Source organism: Diplotaxodon limnothrissa, linkage group LG20 (genome assembly GCF_057381915.1).
Source record: "Diplotaxodon limnothrissa isolate DT_005_m linkage group LG20, D_limnothrissa_male_GT1.1, whole genome shotgun sequence".
Lineage (NCBI taxonomy): Eukaryota > Metazoa > Chordata > Actinopteri > Cichliformes > Cichlidae > Diplotaxodon > Diplotaxodon limnothrissa.
The window spans coordinates 1,209,254-1,235,364 of NC_140615.1; the positions used below are offsets into that span (position 1 = coordinate 1,209,254).

General features: G+C 43.7%; 1 protein-coding gene across 1 annotated transcript in view; it reads left to right on the top strand.

Annotated features, from left to right (window-relative positions):
- Window positions 1–26,099, top strand: part of LOC146610174 (cyclin-dependent kinase 17-like) — a 52,848-nt gene extending 26,749 nt beyond the window's left edge. Inside the window, exons 5-17 of the mRNA XM_085345064.1 lie at window positions 9,409–9,534; window positions 15,127–15,183; window positions 15,291–15,405; window positions 15,593–15,687; window positions 15,768–15,830; window positions 15,924–16,047; window positions 16,894–17,014; window positions 17,370–17,467; window positions 19,812–19,917; window positions 20,098–20,140; window positions 20,222–20,312; window positions 20,411–20,488; window positions 22,819–26,099. Coding sequence (XP_085201190.1) covers window positions 9,409–9,534; window positions 15,127–15,183; window positions 15,291–15,405; window positions 15,593–15,687; window positions 15,768–15,830; window positions 15,924–16,047; window positions 16,894–17,014; window positions 17,370–17,467; window positions 19,812–19,917; window positions 20,098–20,140; window positions 20,222–20,312; window positions 20,411–20,488; window positions 22,819–22,856 — 1,155 coding nt within the window. The 3' untranslated portion in view covers window positions 22,857–26,099. The remainder of the gene's footprint in view (window positions 1–9,408; window positions 9,535–15,126; window positions 15,184–15,290; window positions 15,406–15,592; window positions 15,688–15,767; window positions 15,831–15,923; window positions 16,048–16,893; window positions 17,015–17,369; window positions 17,468–19,811; window positions 19,918–20,097; window positions 20,141–20,221; window positions 20,313–20,410; window positions 20,489–22,818) is intronic.
- Window positions 26,100–26,111: the final 12 nt, after the last annotated feature.

The window sequence follows — 26,111 nt, forward strand, 5'->3', positions numbered from 1 at the left end:
GCTGTCTGTGTTGAGCGCTCAGTGAATCTGTGTTCGACTACTCCGCCTAGGCTGCACTGTCCAGCGCAGATCCACTGAGCGCTCAACACAGACAGCATCATCAGAAGGAAGAGCGCAGGGCAAGCTAGCGAGACAGAAGTTAAGCTCTCCTTTTAACATGGACCTCCCCCACTCTCATTCAGATCTGGCGTTTGGAATTATTTTGGTTTTCTTTTTTTTTTTTTTTTTTTTTTTTTTTTTTTTTTTTTCTAAATGACATCAGAAACAGCAGTATGCGACATTACGTGATGGCAGAGCTTCAGTTCATCCTTTGTCATTTTTTTTTTTTTTTTTTTTTTTTTTTTTTTTTTTAATAAATAGGACAGGGGGAATGAATGAGAGAGAGAGGGGGAGAGAAAGAAAGAAAACCAAAGGGGAGAAGAGACGGTGAGAAGGGGGGGGAAGAGAGACAAAAAAAAAAAAAACTCCTGGGTCACCTGTATGGAGAAAAAAAAAACAAACAAACAAACAAACAAACAGAGGAGACAGCAAACAACAAAGAGCAACATAATAATAGAGAAAACAAAGCACCATCACAATAAACTAGCTAGTCATAGATATCAGTATTTACTAAGTAATAAACAATATTGTGCAGCACGCAAGATAGACAGCGCACAGTGTGCTTTGAGGCAGCAGCCAAGAAAGCTTTAGTCCGCGTCTGTGAATACCCATGTGTGCATACCTGTGTGGATCAGCATGCTTGCATTCCAAAGGTTTCTCCATGTAATGATCTGCTAGGGAGTGTGGGGGGGCCTCAGCCCCGTCCTCCAGGGTGTGAAGCGGGTATGGAGGAGATCAAAACTCCAGACATCCAGAGGCCCCCAGAACACAAAAGACCATGGAAGACCAACAGAGGGGCAGCCGCGCCACTGTTCCAGTAAGAGCTGAGGAGAGTCCCAGATGAGGGCTCACTCAGCAGCCGCGGAGCAGAAGCCAGGGGGGGTTGCAGTGACGCGCCCGTGAGCTCCGCCGGCCCCCAGCTGCGCCTGAGTGACCGAGCCCTAGGCCGAGAGGCCGGGGGCACCCCACCTCCAAAGGGGGCCCGAGCGAGCCCCAGGCCCCAGGCCCCGACAAGCGGCCGCCAAGGAGTGAGCCGGTGTGTACCCGGACGCCCACCCCCAGACACAAAGAACCACCAACACACCGACACCTGAGGGAGTCCGCCACCGGCAGGGGAAGTGGTGGTGGGTGGAGATAGGCCTCCAAACCTTGGAGGGCCTGAGGTGTCCCCAGAGAGGTGGCGTCTGATACCCAACCTGACATATAGACACAGACATACAGGCACACACAGACACAAACATCCATTCCCACCCTCATGCTCTCATATGCACTCACTCCACACTCAACCAACGTGGAGACAGACATAAAGAGACGCTGTACACACAATCACACTCCCCAAGCGTACTCTACAATCCGGGTCTAGGTACCCTTGCCCCTGGAGGGGGGAATTGCACCCAGACCCAGGTGGTGTTACCCTTTTCCCTGCGGTGGGGAGAGGCAGACCACCCCGACTCCGCAGCAGCAGGGAGGCCCCACACCCCAGACCGCAGTCGGACGGCCAACTCCTCCTACTAGCCCTCCCGCTCCAGCAGGCCGCAGAGAATGGGGGTGGGAGAAGACTCCAAACCTCCCTCCACCCGCTCATTGTAGTGTTGATGCATATGTGTTCTAAGGTGCAATTAAAACCCAGGAGGGCATGGAGCTACCTGCCAAGGAGCAGCAGGTAAGCGCATAGTCCCTCCTGCTAACCCTCAATGACTAAGTGTATTTAAAATTGAGAGGTGGATGTCTCGTTCAGAAGGAAGAGCGCAGGGCACCTCCCCCACACTCATTCAGATCTGGCGTTTGGAATTATTTTGGTTTTCATGTGACGTATGACCCTGAAGGTAAGCGAGTCATGGACTAAAGTAAAACAGTATGTTGGATGTGCCATGCAATGCTCAATTACATTGGTGTGAACTAGTGTGTTAGCGCAGTTAGCTCGTTAACGTGTTGGCCGTCTAGCCCCATGCACGGAGCGATCGGCGGTAGCTCGTTAACGGAGATTTGCCGTGTTGTGGCGTTAAGGTCATTTCAACGAGATTAACCTGAAAGCACTAGTGGGAACACAACGAATATGACTGCACATTTACACCGACATCATCCTAGTGCAAAGACAAGTGGAAGCAGACAAAAAAAAGCAAGCATGCTACTAACTTTAGCCGAGTCATTTAGACAGCTGTTAGCACATGATTCTCCTTATGCTGCTGAGAATATAGCCCAGAAGAAGCGGATAGTATAGCTTTTATTTTGGAAAGAGCCATTTCTCTGTAATAAACTCTCTTTTCCAAAGATGAGTGATTCCTCAATCAGATACAGGGCTTGCAATATCGCTAGCCTGACATCCTGGGGATAGCGATTTTTTCAGTCGGGCTACCAAAATCTATCTCTTCCCTGCCCGTCGGGCTATTGTAGGAAAAATATATGTCAATGCTTTTGCATTCTTTCGGAAATGTAGCTGGGTAATTATGTCATTGGCATCGGTGAGCCACTGTCAATATGTGACATATTGAAGTCGCGTTTGAATTTGCGCTTGTTTTTTTGCTTTCACTTTGCAATTGTGCGAACTGTGTATAGAGAGCGACAGCACTGATCTGTGAGTGATGATAATTTGTGCACCAATTCCTCTGACATCGTCTTATTAATCGTTAGCTTACTATGCAAACATGACAAGTGAAATCTCCCGCAGCTTAAACATGTGAGAGGTTGATCGCGCAGAGAATCGCTGAGCTTATGTGAGTGCGTGTGTAAAAGCATTTCAGTTATGCTGAGCCAAATAAGACAGGTCAGGGTGAAGAAGTGACAGCCAAAGAAAAGCTTACCACAAAACGGAGAAGTTATGACAAATCAGACTATAAGGCAAAAAGAAAGTGCAGCTTTATGGTTTCATGGACAAAAGAATTTCTGTGGCTGCAATATGATGAGCTAAATAACCAGGGCTGCACATAAGTGGTCCGCAGGTGTGCATTCGCTGTCAAAATAAAAAAAACGCACAAGGGTTAGGGTTAAATTTAAAAACTGTACTTTTGAGTTAAAATATATATTTATAATTTTAATAAATGACAAATTAAAAATGCTTGAACATTTTTTTGTATCGAAAAAATATCGAACCGTGACACCAAAGTATCGAACCGAACCGAACCGTGAATTTTGTGTATCGTTGCACCCCTAATAAATATATATAAAAAAAAAAAAAAAAAACACCCAGCACGCCCCTGCGGGCGGTTTATCCTTCAAGCTCGGGTCCTCTACCAGAGGCCTGGGAGCTTGAGGGTCCTGCGCAGTATCTTAGCTGTTCCCAGGACTGCGCTCTTCTGGACAGAGCTCTCCGATGTTATTCCCGGGATCTGCTGGAGCCACTCGCCTAGCTTGGGAGTCACCGCACCTAGTGCTCCGATTACCACGGGGACCACCGTTACCTTCACCCTCCACATCCTCTCGAGCTCTTCTCTGAGCCCTTGGTATTTCTCCAGCTTCTCGTGTTCCTTCTTCCTGATATTGCTGTCATTCGGAACCGCTACATCGATCACTACGGCTGTCTTCTTCTGTTTGTCTACCACCACTATGTCCGGTTGGTTAGCCACCACCATTTTGTCCGTCTGTATCTGGAAGTCCCACAGGATCTTAGCTCGGTCATTCTCCACCACCCTTGGGGGCATCTCCCATTTTGACCTCGGGACTTCTAGGTTATACTCGGCACAGATGTTCCTGTACACTATGCCGGCCACTTGGTTATGGCGTTCCATGTATGCCTTGCCTGCTAGCATCTTGCACCCTGCTGTTATGTGCTGGATTGTCTCTGGGGCATCTTTACACAGCCTGCACCTGGGGTCTTGCCTGGTGTGATAGACCCCAGCCTCTATGGATCTTGTACTCAGAGCTTGTTCTTGTGCTGCCATGATTAGTGCCTCTGTGCTGTCTTTCAGTCCAGCTTTGTCCAGCCACTGGTAGGATTTCTGGATATCAGCCACCTCCTCTATCTGCCGGTGGTACATACCGTGCAGGGGCCTGTCCTTCCATGATGGTTCCTCGTCTCCCTCCTCTTTCTTGGGTTTCTGCTGCCTGAGGTATTCACTGAGCACTCGGTCAGTTGGGGCCATCTTCCCAATGTATTCTTGGATGTTCCTTGTCTCATCCTGGACTGTGGTGCTGACACTCACCAGTCCCCGGCCCCCTTCCTTCCGCTTAGCGTACAGCCTCAGGGTGCTGGACTTGGGGTGAAACCCTCCATGCATGGTCAGGAGCTTTCTTGTCTTTATGTCAGTGGCTTCTATCTCCTCCTTTGGCCAGCCTATTACCCCAGCAGGGTACCTGATCACGGGCAGGGCGTATGTGTTGATGGCCCGGATCTTGTTCTTACCATTCAGCTGACTCCTCAGGACTTGCCTGACCCTCTGCAGGTACTTGGTGGTTGCAGCCTTTCTAGCGGCCTCTTCATGGTTCCCATTTGCCTGTGGGATCCCCAGGTACTTGTAACTGTCCTCTATGTCTGCAATGTTGCCTTCTGGTAGTTCAATCCCCTCAGTTCTGACTACCTTCCCTCTCTTTGTTACCATCCGACTACACTTCTCCAGTCCGAACGACATTCCAATGTCATTGCTGTATAGCCTGGTAGTGTGGATCAGTGAATCGATGTCTCGTTCATTCTTGGCATACAGCTTGATGTCATCCATGTACAGGAGGTGGCTGACAACTGCTCCGTTCCGTAGTCGGTATCTGTAGCCAGTCTTGTTAATGATCTCACTGAGGGGGTTCAGGCCTATGCAGAACAGCAGTGGGGACAGAGCATCTCCTTGGTAGATCCCGCACTTGATGGTAACTTGTGCTATGGGCTTGGAGTTGGCCTCTAGTGTTGTACGCCACATCCCCATTGAGTTCCTGATGAAGGCTCTTAGGGTCCCATTGATCTTGTACAATTCTAGGCATTCCAGTATCCAGCTGTGGGGCATTGAGTCATAGGCCTTCTTGTAATCAATCCAGGCAGTGCACAGGTTGGTCAGTCTGGTCTTGCAGTCTCGGCTGATTGTTCTGTCTACCAGTAGCTGGTGTTTTGCACCTCTGGTATTCTTGCCAATTCCTTTCTGTGTCCCGCTCATGTATTGACCCATGTGCCTGTTCATCTTAGCCGATATGATGCCTGACAGGAGCTTCCATGTAGTACTGAGGCAGGTTATTGGTCGGAGGGGACCGGTCCCTTCTTGGGGTCCTTGGGGATCAGGACCGTCCTGCCTTCAGTTAGCCATTCCGGGTGTCTCTCGTTAACTAGCAGCTGGTTCATTTGTGCTGCCAGACGCTCGTGGAGTGCAGTCAGCTTCTTCAGCCAGTAGGCGTGAACCATGTCGGGCCCTGGTGCTGTCCAACTCTTCATACTGGAGACCCTTTCTTGGATATCTGCCACTGTGATGGTTACTGGACCCTGTTCAGGGAGGTCGCTGTGGTCTGCCCTCAGATCCACTAGCCACTGAGCATTGCCGTTATGGGTTGCATCCTTCTCCCATATGCTCTTCCAGTATTGCTCCGTCTCCAGCCTTGGTGGTGCTGTTCTCTTATTGTTCCCTTGCCACTGAGAGTACACCTTTGCTCTGTGGAGAACAGCTGGTTTATTCTCCTGCCTTCTATCTCTCTGGTGTACCTCCTCAAGCGGCTGGCCAAGGCTGTGAGTCTTTGCTTGGCAGTTTCCAAGGCCTCAGGTATGGACAGCTTGCTGTATTTCTTAGGCACCTTATTTGTCGCACCTTTCTGCAACTCTGTTAGTTGGCTAACCTCCCTCCGTGCTACTTTGATCTTGCCCTCTAGCCTCCTTCTCCATGGAGGGTACTGCCCCTTGTGGCTGTTCAACTTGTAGCCAAGCATCTCACTGATCACTGCTGCCGTATTGTAGATCAGCTTGTTAGTGTCGGTAATCGTGGTTGTAGGTATTGCCCGTAGTGCTGCATTAACATCATCTAGCAGACCTTCTGAGGGTACTTCACGTAATCTTGGTAACCGGCTACGGGGGATCCAGGTTTCAAGCTTGGCCATGATCCTATTTTTCAGGTCAGTTGCTCTCGCACTCAACGATCCTTCTCCTATCGCACTTGGGGCTATGTACCCAATCTCGGGTGGGGGTGATGATATCTCCCCCCTGACCTGGCGTCCTGACTCCTCCTTGCCGTAGCATTTGTGTTGTACCTTGTCAATCTCTAGCTGTGAGAGCAGTCCCTTCTTTCGAATGTTGGAACACTGAGCTACTAGTTGTTTCGCCGTCATTGTGGATGTTGGGTATCGAAGAATCCATAGGTCCCTCATCCTATTCATGTAGCCCCTTCCGCCGGGGTTACTTGCGTAGTAGCATTCCAACAACGCCCTGTTTTCGTCCCTTGCCCACCGATGCCTTCTTGTTCCAGTAGCCCACTTTTCGTCAGGGTGCCCTGGTTCCTCAACACCTGACGCGGACCTTGTTGATCCGGGCGACGTCCGAGCCGGCATGCCTTCATATTTATCTGTCTCGCTCATGTCTGCGGTAGGCTTGCTTAGCATAGGGGGTCTAGCCTTAGGACCCTTACTGGATACAGACGCCCCAGGCAGGAATCGAACTTGCGATCCTCTGTTCCAAAGGCGTGTAGTTTAACCACTACGCTATCCAGCTGCTATATATATATATATATATATATATATATATATATATATATATATATCTATATATATATATATATATATATATATATATAGTAATTACGGATGTGTTTGTATGTGTATTTAAGTATTTGTGCGTTAAGTATTTGTGTACTGTATGTATTCAGTGACCTCAATATTTTAAATTTTGAACATCTATTATTGCAACTGCACATTTATGAGAGAAAAATATAGCAGGCTCTTTTTATTTTCACTAACTTGTGTGTATATGCGAGTGCACCTGTGCTATCTGACAGATAGTGTTGCTGTTTGCTGCTGAATCTCTGAGTGCCGTCATGTCTCGGTCAGGCTGCGTGTGTCCGTTTGAAGGAGCTGCAGAGTGTTGAGCACAGCAGTATTACGGGAAATGCCTCTAGATACAGAGCCTCTCACTGCTGTGAGCAGTGGATGGGACTAATTTAGACCATGTTTACGAGAGAGAGAGAAAGAAAGAGAAGGAGATGGATTGGCAGTGTGGGAGAGGAAAATGTTGGGGTGAGAGTAATTACGTATGTCGGTGTAATTATTGCAATGACAAAGAAAAGGGAGATCCAGGGGAATAGGGCTCAGGAGATGATAAGAGAGAAAGTAAAGAAGAGATGGAGGACAAAATGATGGCAGGAGAGAACAAAAAAACAATGTTTTCTCTGTGCCACCCCCTCCATTCACCCCTTCCCCCCATCTGCCTTTCTCCCCTCAGGAATCTGTCTATTCCTCTTTTCCTCTGCTCCTGCATCCCCCTCCTCCAACCCTTCCCCCCCCCCACTTCTTTTCCTAAGTATGTGGATGGCACTCTACCACAGTGCCAGCCCTCTCTCACTCTATTTCTCTCTCTCTCTCTCTCAGTGTGTGCAGTCATGTATCAGGTTAGAGACATGCATCGTTGAAAGCACATGTGTGTGTGAGTGCATAGAAAAACACATTTAAGGAGGACAATGAGGGAGCTACTAGAGCTGTTCTGCATTGTGAGTACGGGGGCACACATGTTTTGTTTTGTATTTAGATCTTTATTCAGTCTCTACCAGTGAATAAGAGGGCAGGAGTGGCTGTGTTTGTGAACTTTTGTCTATTGTTACGCCTTTAAAAGACAGTGTGGACAGTGAATTTTGTGTGAAAGACTTTTGTTGTGATCACGAGGTGTCACTTTCATTATAAATTGCATAAAATATCAAATGTTTTGCTTGATGAAATTTGCAGTCATTTGTATTTATATGTCTAACACTACCGTATATATGGTGTTGTAGTGCTTACACGTATTCTTCTCTTTTATGATTCCAATTTTAAGTTGAGCTTACAAATGTGCTAACTACAGCTAGGAGGCATTTCTGTGCAAGCGACTGTGGCTCACGTTTACATTGTCTCACATATACTGCTAAAACATGCAGAGCGTTGCTTTAGGATTCGTCAGTTGTCGCCATCCATATAGTTTATATATACTTTTTTCATGTGACATGCATGTTGTGATGTCAGCCAGTCAGCTCAGATAAAACTATTAAAGGCATACAGTACCTCTACATCTCATCTTCAGGCATATACACACTTTAATATCCTCCTATTGCACGGTTACATGTAAACAAACGTATCACTACATATTCACACTGAGGACACACACTTGAGGGGTGTTTTGACTGGGTCACCTAACTACTGCTGCCATGGAAACAATGTGTGACTGGCACCTTGCCGGTGATTGTGTCACAGAAATTTGCATTCCAGCAAAGACTGGAAGGTGAAAGTTCTTGCAGTGGCTAGAAGCTGTTAACAACACTGACTCAAATATATGATGATGTTTAATTCCTAAAATTGTGTCTAAAATGTGATCGTCTAAAGCTAAACACTTCCAGAGGGAGAGGCTGCACTTAGCAATTGAAGTCAAAAAGAACTACAACATGAATTAATTAGCAAAAAAAGTAAAAGATAAAAATATCAAGCGTGCTTTCATTTTGAAAGAAATGCAGATCAGCCTGGAGCCTATCCCAGTTGTCATTCATCTTGAAGAGAGACACTCATTTGCATTTACATTCACACCTATGGGCAATTTAGACCCCACTATTGGCATGTCTTTGGTCTGTGGGAGGAAGCCGGAGTACCCGGAGAGAACCCAAGCAGACATGGGGAAAACATGCAAACTCAATGCTAATAGTGCATTATGAAAATGTAGCCAAAACTAGCCAGTAACTAGCTGGAATTTATCCTGATCATGTGGTGGTCTTGCACTGGCATCTTATTCAGCCATAGCGAGTATAGGTGTTATCCACATCATCATTCGTCAGTCATTCACAGCAGCAGATGGCACCTGTTAACCAAAGGTCTGCTCTCATTTGACAAACTCGCAGCCAGGAGAGACAGATGGAGCAAGCTGCTTGTGAGTAGACAAGCAACCAATAATATTTAAAAAGAAAAAAAGCTTTGATTTGATACCAGATCATAATGGTTAATTAAGGTGAAGTAATAACAAGCTGATAAATGATGAAGGAACGAGATTTATTTAATGCGCATTTGTAAATCTTTTTTTGTGACATATCATACCAAACCAAATTTAAAAGGTACGGAATATCCTGAATATTTCAGGACTAATGTCTTTATAGTATAATTGTAAATGGAAAAAGGTTTTTAATATTGAAAATCATGTTTCAGTTTCTTCATGTCTCCTTTTGTTTATTTGTTCTTCTCTTTTAGGACATAAACAAACGTTTGTCTCTCCCAGCTGATATCAGGCTACCAGAGGGCTACTTGGAGAAGTTTGCCATGAACAGCCCGCCCTTTGACAAACCCATGAGCCGCAGGCTACGGCGCGCATCATTGGTCAGTACTTAATTTATCTGTGTGCACATTTGCATCTATATATATGTGTGCAAAGCAGTTGAAGCTAGTCTCTGATGTCATTTTGTCATTTTATCTGGGTGTGTGCTTGCCCTTTTTCATGCTGCTTTGTGTAGAAACAAAAGTAATGTAAGCTTTCAATGCCATTGTACACTACTTAAATGCTTGACCAGGACCATTATTGTCTAAAACGCACACACAGAGCAACGACACAAACATAGACTCACTTTAAACACACACTGGGCTATGCTATAGTGCTTACAATGCCTCAGTAGGGGCATGAATGATAGATTCTGAATTATGCATACAGGCCAAGAGCATTATGGGTATGAATTGGGGTCTGGCAGTGAGAGGAGGGGTTGTTCGGGAAAGAAATAGGCTTGTATTCATGAATATGCAGCATGTCCTTTAATTGTTGAAGTGCCCCTGCTCTGTCACTTGGTTTTTATTTTGGTCACACTTTTTTTTTCCAAATTACGGTTTTGTTTCTGCCATCGCTCCAACTTTCAAGTTTCCTGTTATACATTATTGTGCCCTTTGTTTCACTCCACCCACAGGCTTGCGTAATTTTAAAGGGAATTCAGTGTACTTAGTCAATGCATTACATTAAACAAGATTACTGAAAGCCTGATATTCTTTGGGAAAATATGAAGGACTCATCCTCCATCAACCGTTTTTGCTGTTATTATCAAACAGGTCCATTTGCCCGCCTCAATCTCTCTGCTTGAAGCAACTTAATGACGTAGCTTTTCTGCAGGAGGCTCACAGACTTGAAAGCAAAGAGTCTCTGAGGGGAAGTATATGGTATAGGGTGGAGCAGAAGAAGAGGATAGTCATATATATTAGATGTATAGTGTGCGTTTTGTTGGGTTTGCCCAGCTGTGTGGAGCTGTGTATTGTTGGAGTTGTTGTATGTGTGTGATGTAATAGATCAATCAATAATTCAGCAGAAGTGTCAGTCTCATCTGCTGCAGCTCCTCTCCTGACTGGGATTACACCCCAGGACACATTGGGATGAGCTAGAGAGCACGGAAGAGAAAGGAAATGTACAAAAGGAGATGGAAAGAGAGGACTAAAAGGGCTTGAATGATAAGATGTCAGGTTTAAAAAGGGCATGGATAACTGAAAAATGCTAAGCAAATGTAAGTAAAGACAAATGGAAACATTAGTGCCACTCTGTAGCTGGATTTAGGTTTTATACCAGGAAAACAAGGTTTTGATTGATCCCGAGCACTCTGCCGAGCTTGCAGCCCATGTATTCAGAAGATGCATCACAGCCAGACTGTTTTTGTTCTATTAGTCCTGGTCGTTCCTTTATATAGGGTAATGCATCCATGCAAAAGTGTGTTTCTGACCGTGCAGTAGTCTGAACATGGTTTGCACAGTATGTACGGTATTTAATTACTTTGAATTTGTGCTATGAAATGAATTAGCCTGCAGAAATTCCTCATTCACTGCTCATCTGCTCCTGAAATAGTTTAAGTACATTTAAAAGGAGCTAAAGATGTTTAAAATAAATGGTTTCACAAGAGATTTAAGTTTAACTAGAGATTATCTAGTGAAGGAATCCCATTGGCTGCGATGACCCATGGGTACTCAATGGTATGACATGAGTCCTGAGTGCTTGTGGATTTTACTACACCTTTCTTGGTTCTCAGCCTTTATTTTTACTGTGGAGTTGTGATGCTATCAAGTCAAAATTTGTCCACAGACAGGCAAACAAACACCTCCCAAATTGCTTAAAAAAATTCCTTTGTGGTATTTCCTGTTGCAACAAGCAATACCAGTTATCCTGTTATGTTTGGAAAAAATGTTTCTGAGAAAACTGATGTAATAGTAAGTAAGTAAGTAAGTAAAATTTATTTATATAGCACATTTCACAGATAAAAATCACAAAGTGCTTTACAGTAAGATCAGACATACAAGTTAAAATTAATTAAATTAGTTAAAAGCCCGTTTGGGGCTGCCTGTGCGCTTGTCATATGTTACGGTAATGTAGATCATGTTTCCGGTATTCCATCGCAGACTCTGAAATCACGTGTTTTGAGCGTCGAATTGTTGCCAGTGTAATGCAAGTGAAGTCGGTATCAGTTTTCGCTCATGGCTGTTGCACATTGGTAATCAATTATTCACAGCAGTCCAGTGAAACTCAGTGTTCCATGGCACTGAGGAGCGAGATGTCATTTTATCTCGAAGCACAACACTTAATCATATTATGCAGCACTCACTTCTTTCCACGAACCCGTTCAACCTTACAGCAACAGAACACTGAGCTAAAAAAACTTCAATGCCTATTATTATGTCCCTCTCTCTTTGCTCATGTTGTGTTTTCATTGTAAGTCACATATGATGTAACTGTCAACTGATGAAAGCCAAAAGGACTGCTAAGTATTGTGCAGTCCTTCGGTTTTCTTTTTTGTTGCTGTTGGCAGGTTTACATGAACATGGTGACAGTGCAAGCTGGTTTATTGGCCGATTGATTATAGTTCTGAGGAAGCTTCGTGTTAATGAATGGCCTCATCTTTCTTCCCACCTCTCATTTCCTGCCACCTCTTCTCTTCTCAGAAGGCTATCATTTTAGCTTTCCCACTGAATACTATAAATCCAGCCTCGCTCTCAAACTTAAGCTTTCTTCTAGGTACCACATAAAGAAACTGTAATTACAAGTGAAATATGGATAATTCGTTTGATTTCTTTGTCAATAAATATCTTCTTGCAGACATTTCACATCCTGCATTTTTTTGTACTATGAGTTCATCAGCCTGTGTTGCCCTGCAGCCTGAGACAAGGCACTTACACTCACATATTGTTTGGTTTTATCTTACTTCAGTTTTGTCACTAAAACTTGGCCTGACCTAGTTCTGCTGAGTAAGCTCGCTAGAGCGTTGGGAATGAAATGAACCTATTGCCATCAAAAGCATACGCAGGCGCACAAGCTCACACTTATGAAAAACATGGTAAGGCAGTCGGAGAGCACTGCTGCACACCGGTAGCAGAGAGGTGCGCCTTTCTGTGTGCACGCACTCCTTCACGAGGCAAGATTTATTATATGATTGTTATTATAGGGGTTAGCTGTGGGGGAGGTGGCAATAACGTCTTTGTGTGTGGGTGTTTTTTTGTGTTAGATTTACGTTTAAGCATAAAGTGTGTCTAAGTGTATGTAAATTCAAATTCAAATTCAAATTTTTATTTGTCACGTACACAGTCATACACAGTACGATATGTAGTGAAATGCTTGGACAACTGCTCGTGACCTAAAGAAAACAAAAAAGGAAAAGGCTATGAATAAGATAGGAAATAAATATGAAAAATTAAAAAGGGTAAATTTAACTAGGAAGGAATAAAATATAAATTAAGGTTAAAAATGAAATAACTGTACAACACAAATTAGAATGAAGGGTAAATTTAACTGGGAAGAATAAGATAAAATATATAAATTAAAGTTGAAAATAAAATAACTGTACAACAAAATACACAATACAGAACTATATAAGAATGTATGAAGAAATCTAAATATAAATAAATATATACACAATAACAGCAGCTGTACAAGTATTAACCGGAAATGAAGAATATAGTGACCAGTGTTGTGCAAAACCAAAGTCCAGAAAGTCCAGTGTGTGTGTAAGAACTGTATGTGTGGGTCAGTACTGTGTGGTGGTGTGATTGAGAGACCGTATCGCCTGCGGGAAGAAGCTCCTCCTCAGTCTCTCTGTGTTGGTCTTCAGGGAGCGGAATCGCTTTCCTGACCTCAACAGAGAGAACAGTCTGTTGTTGGGATGGCTGAGGTCCTTCACGATCTTCCTGGCCTTGGTCCAGCACCGCCTGCTGTAGATTGAGTGCAGGTCAGGGAGCTCGGAGCGGATGGTGCGCTCAGCTGACCGCACAACCCTCTGTAGAGCTCGTCTGTCCTGCATGGTGCTGTTCCCGAACCAGGTTAAGATGTTTCCCGCCAGGATGCTCTCTATGGTGCACGAGTAAAAGTTCCTGAGCACCTTGGAGGGCAGTTGGAAGTCTCTCAAGCGTCTGAGGTGGTAGAGACGCTGACGGGCCTTTTTCACCACGGTGTTGATGTGACAGGACCATGACAGGTCCTGCGTGATGTGAACTCCGAGGTATTTGAAGCTGTCCACTCTCTCCACTGGGCACTCGTTGATGACGGGGGTCTGGTAGTTCCTCTCCTGCTTAGTGCTGAAGTCCACTATCAGCTCCTTTGTCTTACTGACGTTTAGAAGGAGGTTGTTCCTCTGGCACCAGTTCTCCAGATTCCTAATCTCCTTCAGGTAGGCCGTCTCGTTGTTATCAGAGATCAGGCCCACCACGACGGTGTCGTCAGCAAACTTGATGATGGTGGTGGAGCTGGTAGTGGCCACACAGTCATATGTGTACAAAGAGTACAGCAGGGGGCTCAGAACACACCCCTGGGGGGCTCCAGTGCTGAGTATTATAAAGTACATGCCCCTGCTTTACATAAAAGCTCATATATCTACTCTGATTGATGTGTTTCTTTCATCTTTTTTGTGAGTTTGAAGGGCTGAAATTGACGTGTAACAAATAAAAGCACTGATTTAAATACACAAATAAGAATGTGTCAGTTAATTAACAACTTCTGCACATTTAAACTCCTGCTTACCCATGTCCACACTCACTTGTCTCAGTGTGTAAGTATGCCATCTTGTATCCGAGCTTATTCAGATGTGTTTTTTCTAGGCATGCCTTTAAAGACATCACATGCTTCAACAGCTAACTTGGTCACTGGAGACCCTCCCCCTCCCTCGCACACGCATACGTACATGCATTGGCCTGGGACTTTGTACGATTGTCACGATGGGACAGACTAAATTAAGAGGGTTGAGTGTGTTCATTATAATGAATGTAAAGGAAACGTCACACAATTAGACAAATTATTGAGGAAAAGTGAGAAACAAGTGACAGGCATAAACCCTGACAGACCTGTGGGCATCACAGCTTTATATAGCGACATCCATCCATAATTCATGACTTCAAAACCCAGGAGCCACATACATTATACAGCTAACCATGTATAACTGAGCTCAGGTTTATTTCAGTTATCACTCTGCAGTGTTTACCTTCCACATCTTTATAGTCTATAAAAATGTTTAGATATAATAACGTAGTTGCCATATTTGATTATCTTTGCTACACTGACACCTTGTGGCCAAACAGTATATGTGCATCTGTAAATTACGTCACACCTTCCCAGTAATGACAGTTAAAGAACCTTTGAAGAGATGCAGATTTCTAGATAAATGTTGATATTTTTGTCCTTTTCCTTTTGAAAATATTATGTCTGCAGACTGTTGTTCAAGATGAATCACACTCAAAAATACAGAATAATCCTAAAAATTGCTCAAGCAGCCCTGTAATTTGTACACATTACAGGATAAAAAAAGGCCTGGTGACTCAGAAACCTGCAATTGTCGGAGAGATTTCAAAAGTAGTGAGGCTGACAGTTAAATTAAATATGATGCAGTATCCGATCAGGCTGTGCAAAAGCAAGATTTGACCTGTCATTGCCAGCCTCCTCAAACGCCTTCTCTCTGTCCTCCACAGTCTGAGATCGGCTTTGGGAAACTTGAAACCTACATCAAACTGGACAAACTAGGAGAGGTGAGGTCAATAAAGAGCCACCAGCAGAAGCAACGCAATGCAAACAAAGTGTTCATCCACTGTATTTTACTCATTCATTTACTGTTTTTTTTTTTACATCTCTGCAGGGGACCTATGCGACAGTATTTAAGGGGCGAAGTAAGTTAACAGATAACTTGGTCGCCCTGAAAGAGATCCGCCTAGAGCACGAGGAGGGCGCGCCCTGCACCGCTATCCGAGAAGGTACTGACAAACAGTTGTGATTTGGAAGCACACACCTCCAAAGTCAACATGGCACACTTGTACATACAGACAAAAACTTGACAAAGTGTCTTGTAGCGCCACGGGCTGTGACTGAAGTATGAGCCGTGTTACGTCTCACAGCTTGTCTCTGTTTGACTGACAGTGTCTAATCTGTCTTCTCCTCCAGTGTCTCTACTGAAAGACTTGAAGCACGCCAATATTGTCACTCTCCATGACATTATCCACACTGACAAGTGCCTAACACTCGTGTTTGAGTATCTGGTGAGTGTCACTTTGTTTTTAATGTGTGAGTTACATGAAACCAGAAACTACAGATAAGCACTTTCTTTCTTTCTCATCAGGAAAAAGACCTGAAGCAATATATGGACGACTGTGGGAGCATCATGAGCGTTCACAACGTTAAGGTAATCTAGAGTATTACAAGCGGTCAGTATTGAAAAATGGAAATGTGTCTGGTGGCTGATTGTGTTGTTTACATCCTCTTCTCTCCACATCAGATCTTCTTATTTCAGCTTTTAAGAGGTCTGGCGTACTGCCACAGGAGGAAGGTCCTCCATAGAGACCTGAAACCCCAGAACCTGCTCATCAATGAAAAAGGAGAGCTCAAACTGGCAGACTTTGGTATGTCACCTTTGTCATTAACTTAAAGGGCAGATAGTTTTGTATAATATGCTGAAAGTTCCTTTATTGCTTAGTTTTCTAAGGTTCTCACAAGCTAATTACTTAAAATATTATTTTTGTCTCATTTTGATTATTTCAGTTTTCAAAGATAGGCTCAAAAAACATGTGGACAAGGATACTTAAACGTGTGGAGTGGAGGAGGATGGATCAATCCTCCTCCAGTCCACATGTTTAAGTATTTTTACGCAACATGGATCCATCAGAGTGTGTGTGTGTTTTTTAGAACCCAGTAGCCTTTTATATACACCCTAACCCAAACAAGTACGAGTCTCACTAGCAACTCCTAAAGGTCATGCTACTCAAAACAACATAGTTTGGAGTAATTACCCAACACTCCCCTCCTTTGGTAAAAGTTGTAACATGATATTTCATTAATTCCATATCACTTCATATGGAAGCTAGCTTTATGCATGATCTTTTTTCAGGTATTGTGTATCTTATTTGTGCCTGATACTATTTTGCCTTTCTGTATTTTGAGTTTCTGTTCTCCTTAATGTATGTATTCATTATATTTAATGCATTTTTATGCAATTTAAAGGCCCATCCTTGTGCATAGCAAGCTTTGTACTTTATAAAAATAAACAGTAAATATGTAAAGTTAAAAAATGTAACAAGAATTGATCTATGTCATAGAACACAAAACTTTAAAATTCATCAACTACGACACTATGCAAAGTTGAAAAGCTGTTACAGAGTTTGGATAAGACATCTTCTCACAGGTTCACAGGTGGTGGCCCACATTACAAAACTGTATTTTTATGAACTAGTCTCACTATTTAAAATCAGGTTTGGCTCGAGCTAAGTCGGTCCCTACGAAGACCTACTCAAATGAAGTTGTGACATTATGGTACCGACCACCAGATGTGCTGCTGGGCTCCACTGAGTACTCTACACCCATTGACATGTGGTGAGTGGACACATTTATCAATACTGCCCATTTTCATTGTTTGTGCAGCTGTCACTTCTGAGGTACCAGCATATTTCAGAGTAGAGTTGTTTCTTTTGTCTTTCATCAGCATTTAAATACTTTGTATGGATGTTAGGACATAAACATTGTAGAATTTGATTAAAAAGGTTCTTTTTTCATATTTATGTATAGAATTGGAGAAAGTTAGATTTTTAAAAATCTTTTGCTTTATGCATTAGATAAAAACAACCACTTTGCAACTCGTTTATAGTTTTACATCCCCTGGCAGCCTGAATCTGCATAATAGATGACTAAAACACTATAATTTTGTACTACTTTATTGTCGTTCTTCCAGGGGTGTGGGCTGCATATTCTATGAAATGATCACAGGCAGACCTCTCTTCCCTGGATCAACTGTGGAGGATGAGCTTCATCTCATATTCCGCATCCTTGGTGAGACACCAATGGAATTTGGATGAGCATTTGCTTTTATGTGTGCGTGTACACTGTGTGCATGTGTATACAGGGAGTGCAGAATTATTAGGCAAATGAGTATTTTGTCCACATCATCCTCTTCATGCATGTTGTCTTACTCCAAGCTGTATAGGCTCGAAAGCCTACTACCAATTAAGCATATTAGGTGATGTGCATCTCTGTAATGAGAAGGGGTGTGGTCTAATGACATCAACACCCTATATCAGGTGTGCATAATTATTAGGCAACGTCCTTTCCTTTGGCAAAATGGGTCAAAAGAAGGACTTGACAGGCTCAGAAAAGTCAAAAATAGTGAGATATCTTGCAGCCGGAAAAGGGTGGAGTGCCCACTCCGGGTCGGGGATGAGTTCCTGCCCCAAGTGGAGGAGTTCAAGTATCTCGGGGTCTTGTTCACGAGTGATGGGAGAAGGGAGCCGGAGATCGACAGACGGATTGGGGCTGCAGCTGCAGTAATGCGGATGCTGCACCGGTCCGTCGTGGTGAAGAGGGAGCTGAGTGTAAAAGCGAAGCTCTCAATTTACCGGTCGATCTACGTCCCTACCCTCACCTATGGCCACGAGCTGTGGGTAGTGACCGAAAGAACGAGATCGCGGATACAAGCGGCAGAAATGAGCTTCCTCCGAAGGGTGGCTGGCCTCTCCCTTAGAGATAGGGTGAGAAGTTCGGCCCTCCGGGAGGGGCTCAGAGTAGAGCAGCTGCTGCTCCACATCGAAAGGAGCCAGCTGAGGTGGTTCGGGCATCTGACAAGGATGCCCCCTGGGCGCCTCCTGGGTGAGGTGTTCCAGGCATGTCCCACCGGGAGGAGGCCCCGGGGCAGACCCAGGACACGCTGGAGAGATTACATCTCTCGGCTGGCCTGGGAACGCCTTGGTATTCCCCCGGATAAGCTGGAGGAGGTGGCTGGGGAGAGGGAGGTCTGGGCCTCTTTGCTTAGGCTGCTGCCCCCGCGACCCGGCCCTGGACAAAGCGGATGAAGATGGATGGATGGATGGATCTTGCAGAGGGATGCAGCAGTCTCAAAATTGCAAAGCTCCTGAAGCGTGATCATCGAACAATCAAGCGTTTCATTCAAAATAGTCAACAGGGTCGCAAGAAGCGTGTGGAAAAACCAAGGCGCAAAATAACTGCCCATGAACTGAGAAAAGTCAAGCGTGCAGCTGCCAAGATGCCACTTGCCACCAGTTTGGCCATATTTCAGAGCTGCAACATCACTGGAGTGCCCAAAAGCACAAGGTGTGCAATACTCAGAGACATGGCCAAGGTAAGAAAGGCTGAAAGACGACCACCACTGAACAAGACACACAAGCTGAAACGTCAAGACTGGGCCAAGAAATATCTCAAGACTGGTTTTTCTAAGGTTTTATGGACTGATGAAATGAGAGTGAGTCTTGATGGGCCAGATGGATGGGCCCGTGGCTGGATTGGTAAAGGGCAGAGAGCTCCAGTCCGACTCAGACGCCAGCAAGGTGGAGGTGGAGTACTGGTTTGGGCTGGTATCATCAAAGATGAGCTTGTGGGGCCTTTTCGGGTTGAGGATGGAGTCAAGCTCAACTCCCAGTCCTACTGCCAGTTTCTGGAAGACACCTTCTTCAAGCAGTGGTACAGGAAGAAGTCTGCATCCTTCAAGAACAACATGATTTTCATGCAGGACAATGCTCCATCACACGCGTCCAAGTACTCCACAGCGTGGCTGCAAGAAAGGGTATAAAAGAAGAAAAACTAATGACATGGCCTCCTTGTTCACCTGATCTGAACCCCATTGAGAACCTGTGGTCCATCATCAAATGTGAGATTTACAAGGAGGGAAAACAGTACACCTCTCTGAACAGTGTCTGGGAGGCTGTGGTTGCTGCTGCACGCAATGTTGATGGTGAACAGATCAAAACACTGACAGAATCCATGGATGGCAGGCTTTTGAGTGTCCTTGCAAAGAAAGGTGGCTATATTGGTCGCTGATTTGTTTTTGTTTTGTTTTTGAATGTCAGAAATGTATATTTGTGAATGTGGAGATGTTATATTGGTGTCACTGGTAAAAATAAATAATTGAAATGGGTATATATTTGTTTTTTGTTAAGTTGCCTAATAATTATGCACAGTAATAGTCACCTGCACACACAGATATCCCCCTAAAATAGCTCAAACTAAAAACTACTTCCAAAAACATTCAGCTTTGATATTAATGAGTTTTTTGGGTTCATTGAGAACATGGTTGTTGTTCAATAATAACATTATTCCTCAAAAATACAACTTGCCTAATAATTCTGCACTCCCTGTATTAAATTATGCTCTTTGTCTTCTCCAGGTACTCCCACAGAAGAGACTTGGCCTGGTATCACCACCAGTGAAGAGTTTAAGACATACAATTTTCCCCGCTACCACGCAGAGCCCCTTGTGAACCACGCACCCAGGTATAAAGATCTAGTGGAGGCCTGCATGTGCAGATTAAGATCCATTTTCTGGAGGAAAACGTAATGACCATTTGGAAACAGTGGGAACACCAGATTCCTGCGCAGCTTTTGATCTCACTGCCACTCCTCTCGGTTCTTTCCATCCGCTCTTAATTTTTTTCTCTGCTTTCTGTCACACAGGATAGACAATGAAGGTCATGACTTGCTCTCAAAACTCTTACAGGTAAAGAACATAATTAATTACAATTATCTGCTGTTTACAGATCATGTACACCATAATGATTTTGTCTTTATGTGTCCCTAGTTTGAAGCAAAGAAGCGGATATTGGCTGAGGATGCTCTCAAACACTCTTATTTCAAATGTCTTGGAGAACAGGTTCAGACTCTGGCTGACAGTGAGTACATGCATTTGACTTGAATATCCACATTAATTGCATAAACACTGTCCCACATAACCTTTGTTGCTTGTTTTTCTTTTGTTTTTCTTTTTTAGCTGCATCCATCTTCTCTGTAAAAGGGATTCAACTCCAGAAAGATCCCGGAAAGAGATCCTCAGTCTACCCAGAGTCATGTAAGTGCTCAAGATTTAAAAAGAAAAAGAAGGAAGGGATGAAATGAGAGAAATCAGGAATCCTCGATAAAAGTATGATACAGGATAGGACTTGCTCCCTGTCTTCCTCCTCTTCTCGCTCTTCCTCTAAGTGTTTGCTTTTTGTCGTTTCTCATGCCACTGTGTGGTCTATTACCAGGTTCAGCCTTCACCACACACAGATCCCCCAGTTCCAGTATTAACATCGCACAATGCCATTCACTCAGAAGCAATATTAAATTCACGAATAGTGGAAGCAAATAGCACAATCTAGTTTTATCTGTGACTGACATAAGGGCAGGGATAGCTCAGTAGGTAGAGTGGTTGCCCCATGATCGGAAGGTCGGGGGTTCGATTCCCCTTAACAGCTACCCTGAGGTACCCCTGAGCAAGGTACCGTCCCTACACACTGCTCCCCGGGCGCCCAATGGCTGCCCACTGCTTCACTGAGTGAATGGGTTAAATGCAGAGAGCAATTTCCCCACGGGGCTCAATAAAGTACAATAATGTACACACTTTCTAAAAAGACTTCACATCACTGTGATCTGGTTGCCATGCTAGCGTTAGCATTTAAGTCAGCTTCAAGTACAGCAGTACAGCAACGTGAATGTGGCCTTAGATCCATTTTAGAGTATGTTTAGCTTTCCTGAAGTCCCGTCACATGTAAACAAACCAGTCCACCAAACCTTGTATACATGGCTGCTGAAATGCAGCTGGGGAGAGTTGCCTTTGTCTGAGTCTCTGTACATTAACCCTAACCCTTCAACATTTGCTTCGATTTGTTTCACAGTTTCTGTCCTTATCACAGTCTGTGTGTGTGTATCTTTGTTTTTCTGCTTGTGTTGCCTCGCTGTCATGTTCTGATAAACTGTCCCTTCTCTTTGGTGCCCATGCTCTCTTCTTCTGCACTGCTCATCTTTTCCTTAATCCTTTCTCTAATCTCCCTTGTGTACCCTACTCCAACTCTTCCGTAACACCTCAATATTCCCAACCTCCCCCCCTTCTCCCTAACCCAAAAAAGCGATGGCCAATAAGCTAGGCTCCGCACCCTCGCAGTACTTCCAGAGAGAGGCAGCCAATCCCAGGGCTCAGAGTCACAATCTCTCCTCTACTTCCACTGGCTGAGTGGCCCTACTGTTCTGGTAAATACAGTCTCTTTCATGTGTCAGTAATCTCGCTCTCGCTTTCTTTTTTTTGTTTGGCTGCCACCGGGCCTTTTTTTCTTCTTCTCTGTCAGCACCGCTCCTTTGCTGCAAACACCACTTTATATAAGACCATTCCTGAATTGCATTTAATTATATCCATCTTCCCTCCCTGCACCCTGTCAACTAAAACAACATATTATTTATTAGCTGTTTCTTCATGTCTGTGTTTTGTTGGTTCCTCTTCATATTCAAGCCTGTTCCCACAAGCATTCTTCAGATTTCACTTCACTAATCCCCTTTTTTTTCTCAGAGCAAGCCACTCCTAATATTCATGTGAGGGAATCAAAGGGGCAACAGTTTGTTCATAAGAGCAAAGAATGTGATCTGAGGACAGGGGGTCATTAGATTTTTTTGTTTTTTTCCAGTCCTGTTTAGATTTCTGCAGCGAGAGATGTAGCGTCTGTAAGTGAGGCTTTTGTGCTGTGGGTTTGTTTGACTTTTGTGTGCAAAAGTCTTTTTAAATTAGCATGGATTTGAGTGCTTTACTGTGCTGTATGTTATACTTTTGGTAAGTGTGATTTAGCTTAAGCAGCATTACGCAAACTGCTCTTTTTAATTTCATTATATTTCTTCAAATTTCCAGTAGAGAAGTGTCATTAGCAGCAACTATGTGCCCTATGTACACAAAGCAAGGTCAATGAAGATGGGTTTGTCACATTGAGCCAGGCATTTCCAGCACACATACACCCTCACTGAACCTAACAGGATTCACATCAAGCCCCTAGAAAACTTGTCAGTCGAGTGGTCAATGCAGAGAAAATGACTGGATGATTGGTAGGTTTGCAATCTAGTAAAATATTAATGTTTATCAACTAGTGATTGAAAGGTGTAACACAGATACTGTTCACTGTTTTGTGATGTTTTCTAGACTGATTGACTAGTTGGTTAAGTTTAAGTTGTGTGATTAATCACACTGAAACAAATTGCTGCAGCGTTCATGAAAGTGTGTCCAGTGTTTCTGGACCCAACTGAATTTATTGTGTCGCTGGCATGGAGTGAAATTTACAATGTTTGAGTGTCCAAATCACATCCAAATGTTTGTTTGTTTATTTGTTTTTCACATCGTTCCCTCTCTCTCTCCCCTGTCTTCTTCTGTCTCTCTCTCAGCCCAAGGGAAGAGCAGGAGGCAGAGTGTGCTGTTTTAGTGCCGGCGATGAGATGAGGAGGACAGTGACACGTGGAGCTTGTCTGTCAGACATACATCCACTGACCCTGCCGCCTACACACTGAAGGAGTGACACACACGCACCCTGCCACATAAATACATACTGACAGGAAAAAAAAGACACACACAGACACACACACACTGCAAAATGACAACAAACCCACACAAAACTAAGGCTGAAGATTTCATTCTTAAAAATAAAGACTCAGCTCGAACCCAAACATAAAAAAGAGAAAAAAAAATGTGTGTGATGCTGGAAGAAAAGTCGGAGAGTATATGAATCTCCTTGCTGCTGCTACTACTGCTGCCCAGTATGGGGCAGTGTTCAGGATGTGAGCTGGTTTTAAAACAGACCTTGCTGTTTGAGGACGAAGGAGTCTCGAATGGACTTGAATGAAAAGAAAGAGAAAGCTGGAACCCCGACTTTCTCTTCCATGGTTTTTTCTTTCAGACTATTGCTGTATATAAAGAGACTGAGCTGTAGAACTAGAAGCTTTTTCATGCCGCACCTCAGCCTGAATCCAAACTCTAAATATTGCACCTCAACTCTAAACCCTCGCCTGATCTCTCAGCCCTTTATTACATAACCCTTAAATGCAACCAGTCTCTGCTTTTCTGTCATTGTCCGTCTTTCTCATTTCTCTTAAAAACACACTCACATGCTGATGCTCACTTGAAAGTGTGTAGATCTTTGGAGTTTACAGAGGTAGATTTTTGCACCTTATTGTTCATTAGCGGTCCGGGTGGCTGTCATTATGATACCTCATCAAGTACACACCAGTGATATTGAAATGAAGAAGACCCAAACAGATAAACCAAAAAAACAACAAAAAAAACAGTTTCACCACCCATGGACAGATATATTGCACAAATCATTACTGCAGTTAAAAACACTCAGCAATCCACATACTAGTAGTAGACATGAATTATATTTGTCACGTTCTTATATGCTGTAAAGAACACTACGCTACAAGATGCTCCTGTTTCTATACACGAGGAAGTTATCGTTGAAGGACAGAGAGGTAAAAGTGTACAAATCCTAACCTGCTTATTATTAGACACCTCCCTCCTCTTTTGCCTTGACTCAGAAGTTGTCCGGATTTGTTGTCTGATGTGCAGGTATTAATGTTGAGCTCTTCTACAAGATGTGATCAAAAAGTCCTGAGGACATGTCCATAAAAACCCAAAGAGGGCCAATCTCGCGTTGGACCGCTTTCAGGGCAGTGCAGAGGTGCACAGGAAGCTGTCTCACCGGAAGCCCAGTTCTGTTAGCCCCATACCTGTGCCTCCATGATTCATGCCGGATCTCCTTAAAGCGACGACCCTTCATCCATGGCGATTGTGCTGGTTAGCAAGACGTGATGGTACATTGGTATGCACTGCAGTTCAGATGGATTCCCCATCAGGCTCCTCAGGACGTTACAGTAGAACATTACAATAGGAAACTCCCAGTCTCACTCCTTCTCTGACATGCTGCCTTCAGAACACTCCTTGGTAAAAGCTGAAGACCCGGGTCTCATCATCAGGGTTGATCCTTTGCACAAAATCCGTGTCAGTTTGAAACAGAAGTTTATATTTTCTATTAGAAGTTTTTAGTCCATGGTGCAATCTCAGAGTGCACACTGTGTGGTCAGAACGAGACTTCAGTGGAGCGATCAAAAAACAAGAGCTGCGATGGAAGCTGATTGCACATGCCATGACCTGTATTGGTAGATTTTATTCTGGTAAGACGTTTGATTTTTATGCACAGGTTCTCAGAACATTTTGATCACACCTCGTATTTGCACCCAATTTTACCTCTTTAAATCATGAGTGGATCATCCAACATCCCCACTTTTTCCATCCCAACTCTATGTATTTTTTTAAGTTGTATATATGATCATATGTGTTACTTGTCAGAAGCAAAGATAATTCCAGGATGCTGTTCTCAGTCTTTACAGTAGGTGACTGGCTGGGGACGTGTTGCACATTCCTTGAGCTCAGGACTTATTCCTTGTGTTGTTTTGTGGATGCTGTGTTAGGTACAGATGGTCTTGTATGTTTCATCCCTGATAGAAGTGGCCTGAAACCCTTTGCAAAGCTGGCTTAAATTGTATGCAAGGTACAATTTATCAGCATCAACCTGTCGATTTCTGTCACTCGTTCTTTGTTTATTTGACCCAGATGTTGATGTTAAGAGACTAACTTACCCAAGTCTATTCTTGCCATCTCTCTAAGCATGTTTCTGTATTGAACACCAGTGGTTTTAATTGGTATATGAAATAGCTGCTGCTGAAGAAGGAATACCTCCTTTAAATTTTGCATGAGACATTATGACCTTATCGCGTGATCTCTACACCAAACACCACCTTACCATCTGGAGACCGTACACGAAGACAGAAGTGTGATGTGCAGGCAGCACTGGGACTAGATAGTTTGAATGACAAATCTGACTTATCCAATACGTGTATAATACAGCAGAAACTGTCATGTAGCGCGTCTAACTGGGCTGAGTATTTAACAGGACTTGAAGCGCTCAGACACACTGTTGTTTCATGCTGTTATTATTACAGGCTGCCATAAAACAACAACAACAAAAGAAAAATAGGACCAAAGTAAGTCCTCCAAGCACCAGGTGTTCAAGCACACAACTGTTTCACACACCCAAATCTGCTGACATGTTAACATGTACTGTATCTGTGAGATGGCCTGTGATTTTAGTTTGGATTTTCCTGTACCTCGGGCACTGACAGGGTCATTTCTGCATCTTTCTTAATTTTTTATAAAACTGATTCAGAAAATGATCACATGTCAGTAACTGTCAGAAGGACTACTTATTTTCCCAGAGTGTGACAGTATGTAGCATGTACATAGATGGTCCCCCACTCTGTATATACAAAAGTGTACAGGTTTGATACAGCTATTAACATTCTGGCTTTTTTGGGGGGGGGGCTTCAGTCATAGCAATATTTCTGTAATCAATAAAGCCATGGTACTAGGATGGGTATGATTGCATTTGTGTTTATTTAGGAAGGCGTGAGAGACTGTGAATGATCAAACTGTGACATAACTTATCACAGGTTTAGTTGTTTTCTGTTCTACATGCTGGATCCAAAAGGCTGAAATGAAGTATCATGTTGCAAAATGAGTACAAGACACTGATGATTTTGACTGATTTTATTTTATGTTTTTCAATCAATGAAAGCCATAAAGGTTATATAGAAGGACAGACCTTAAGAAGCAAAGAGGATGTGTA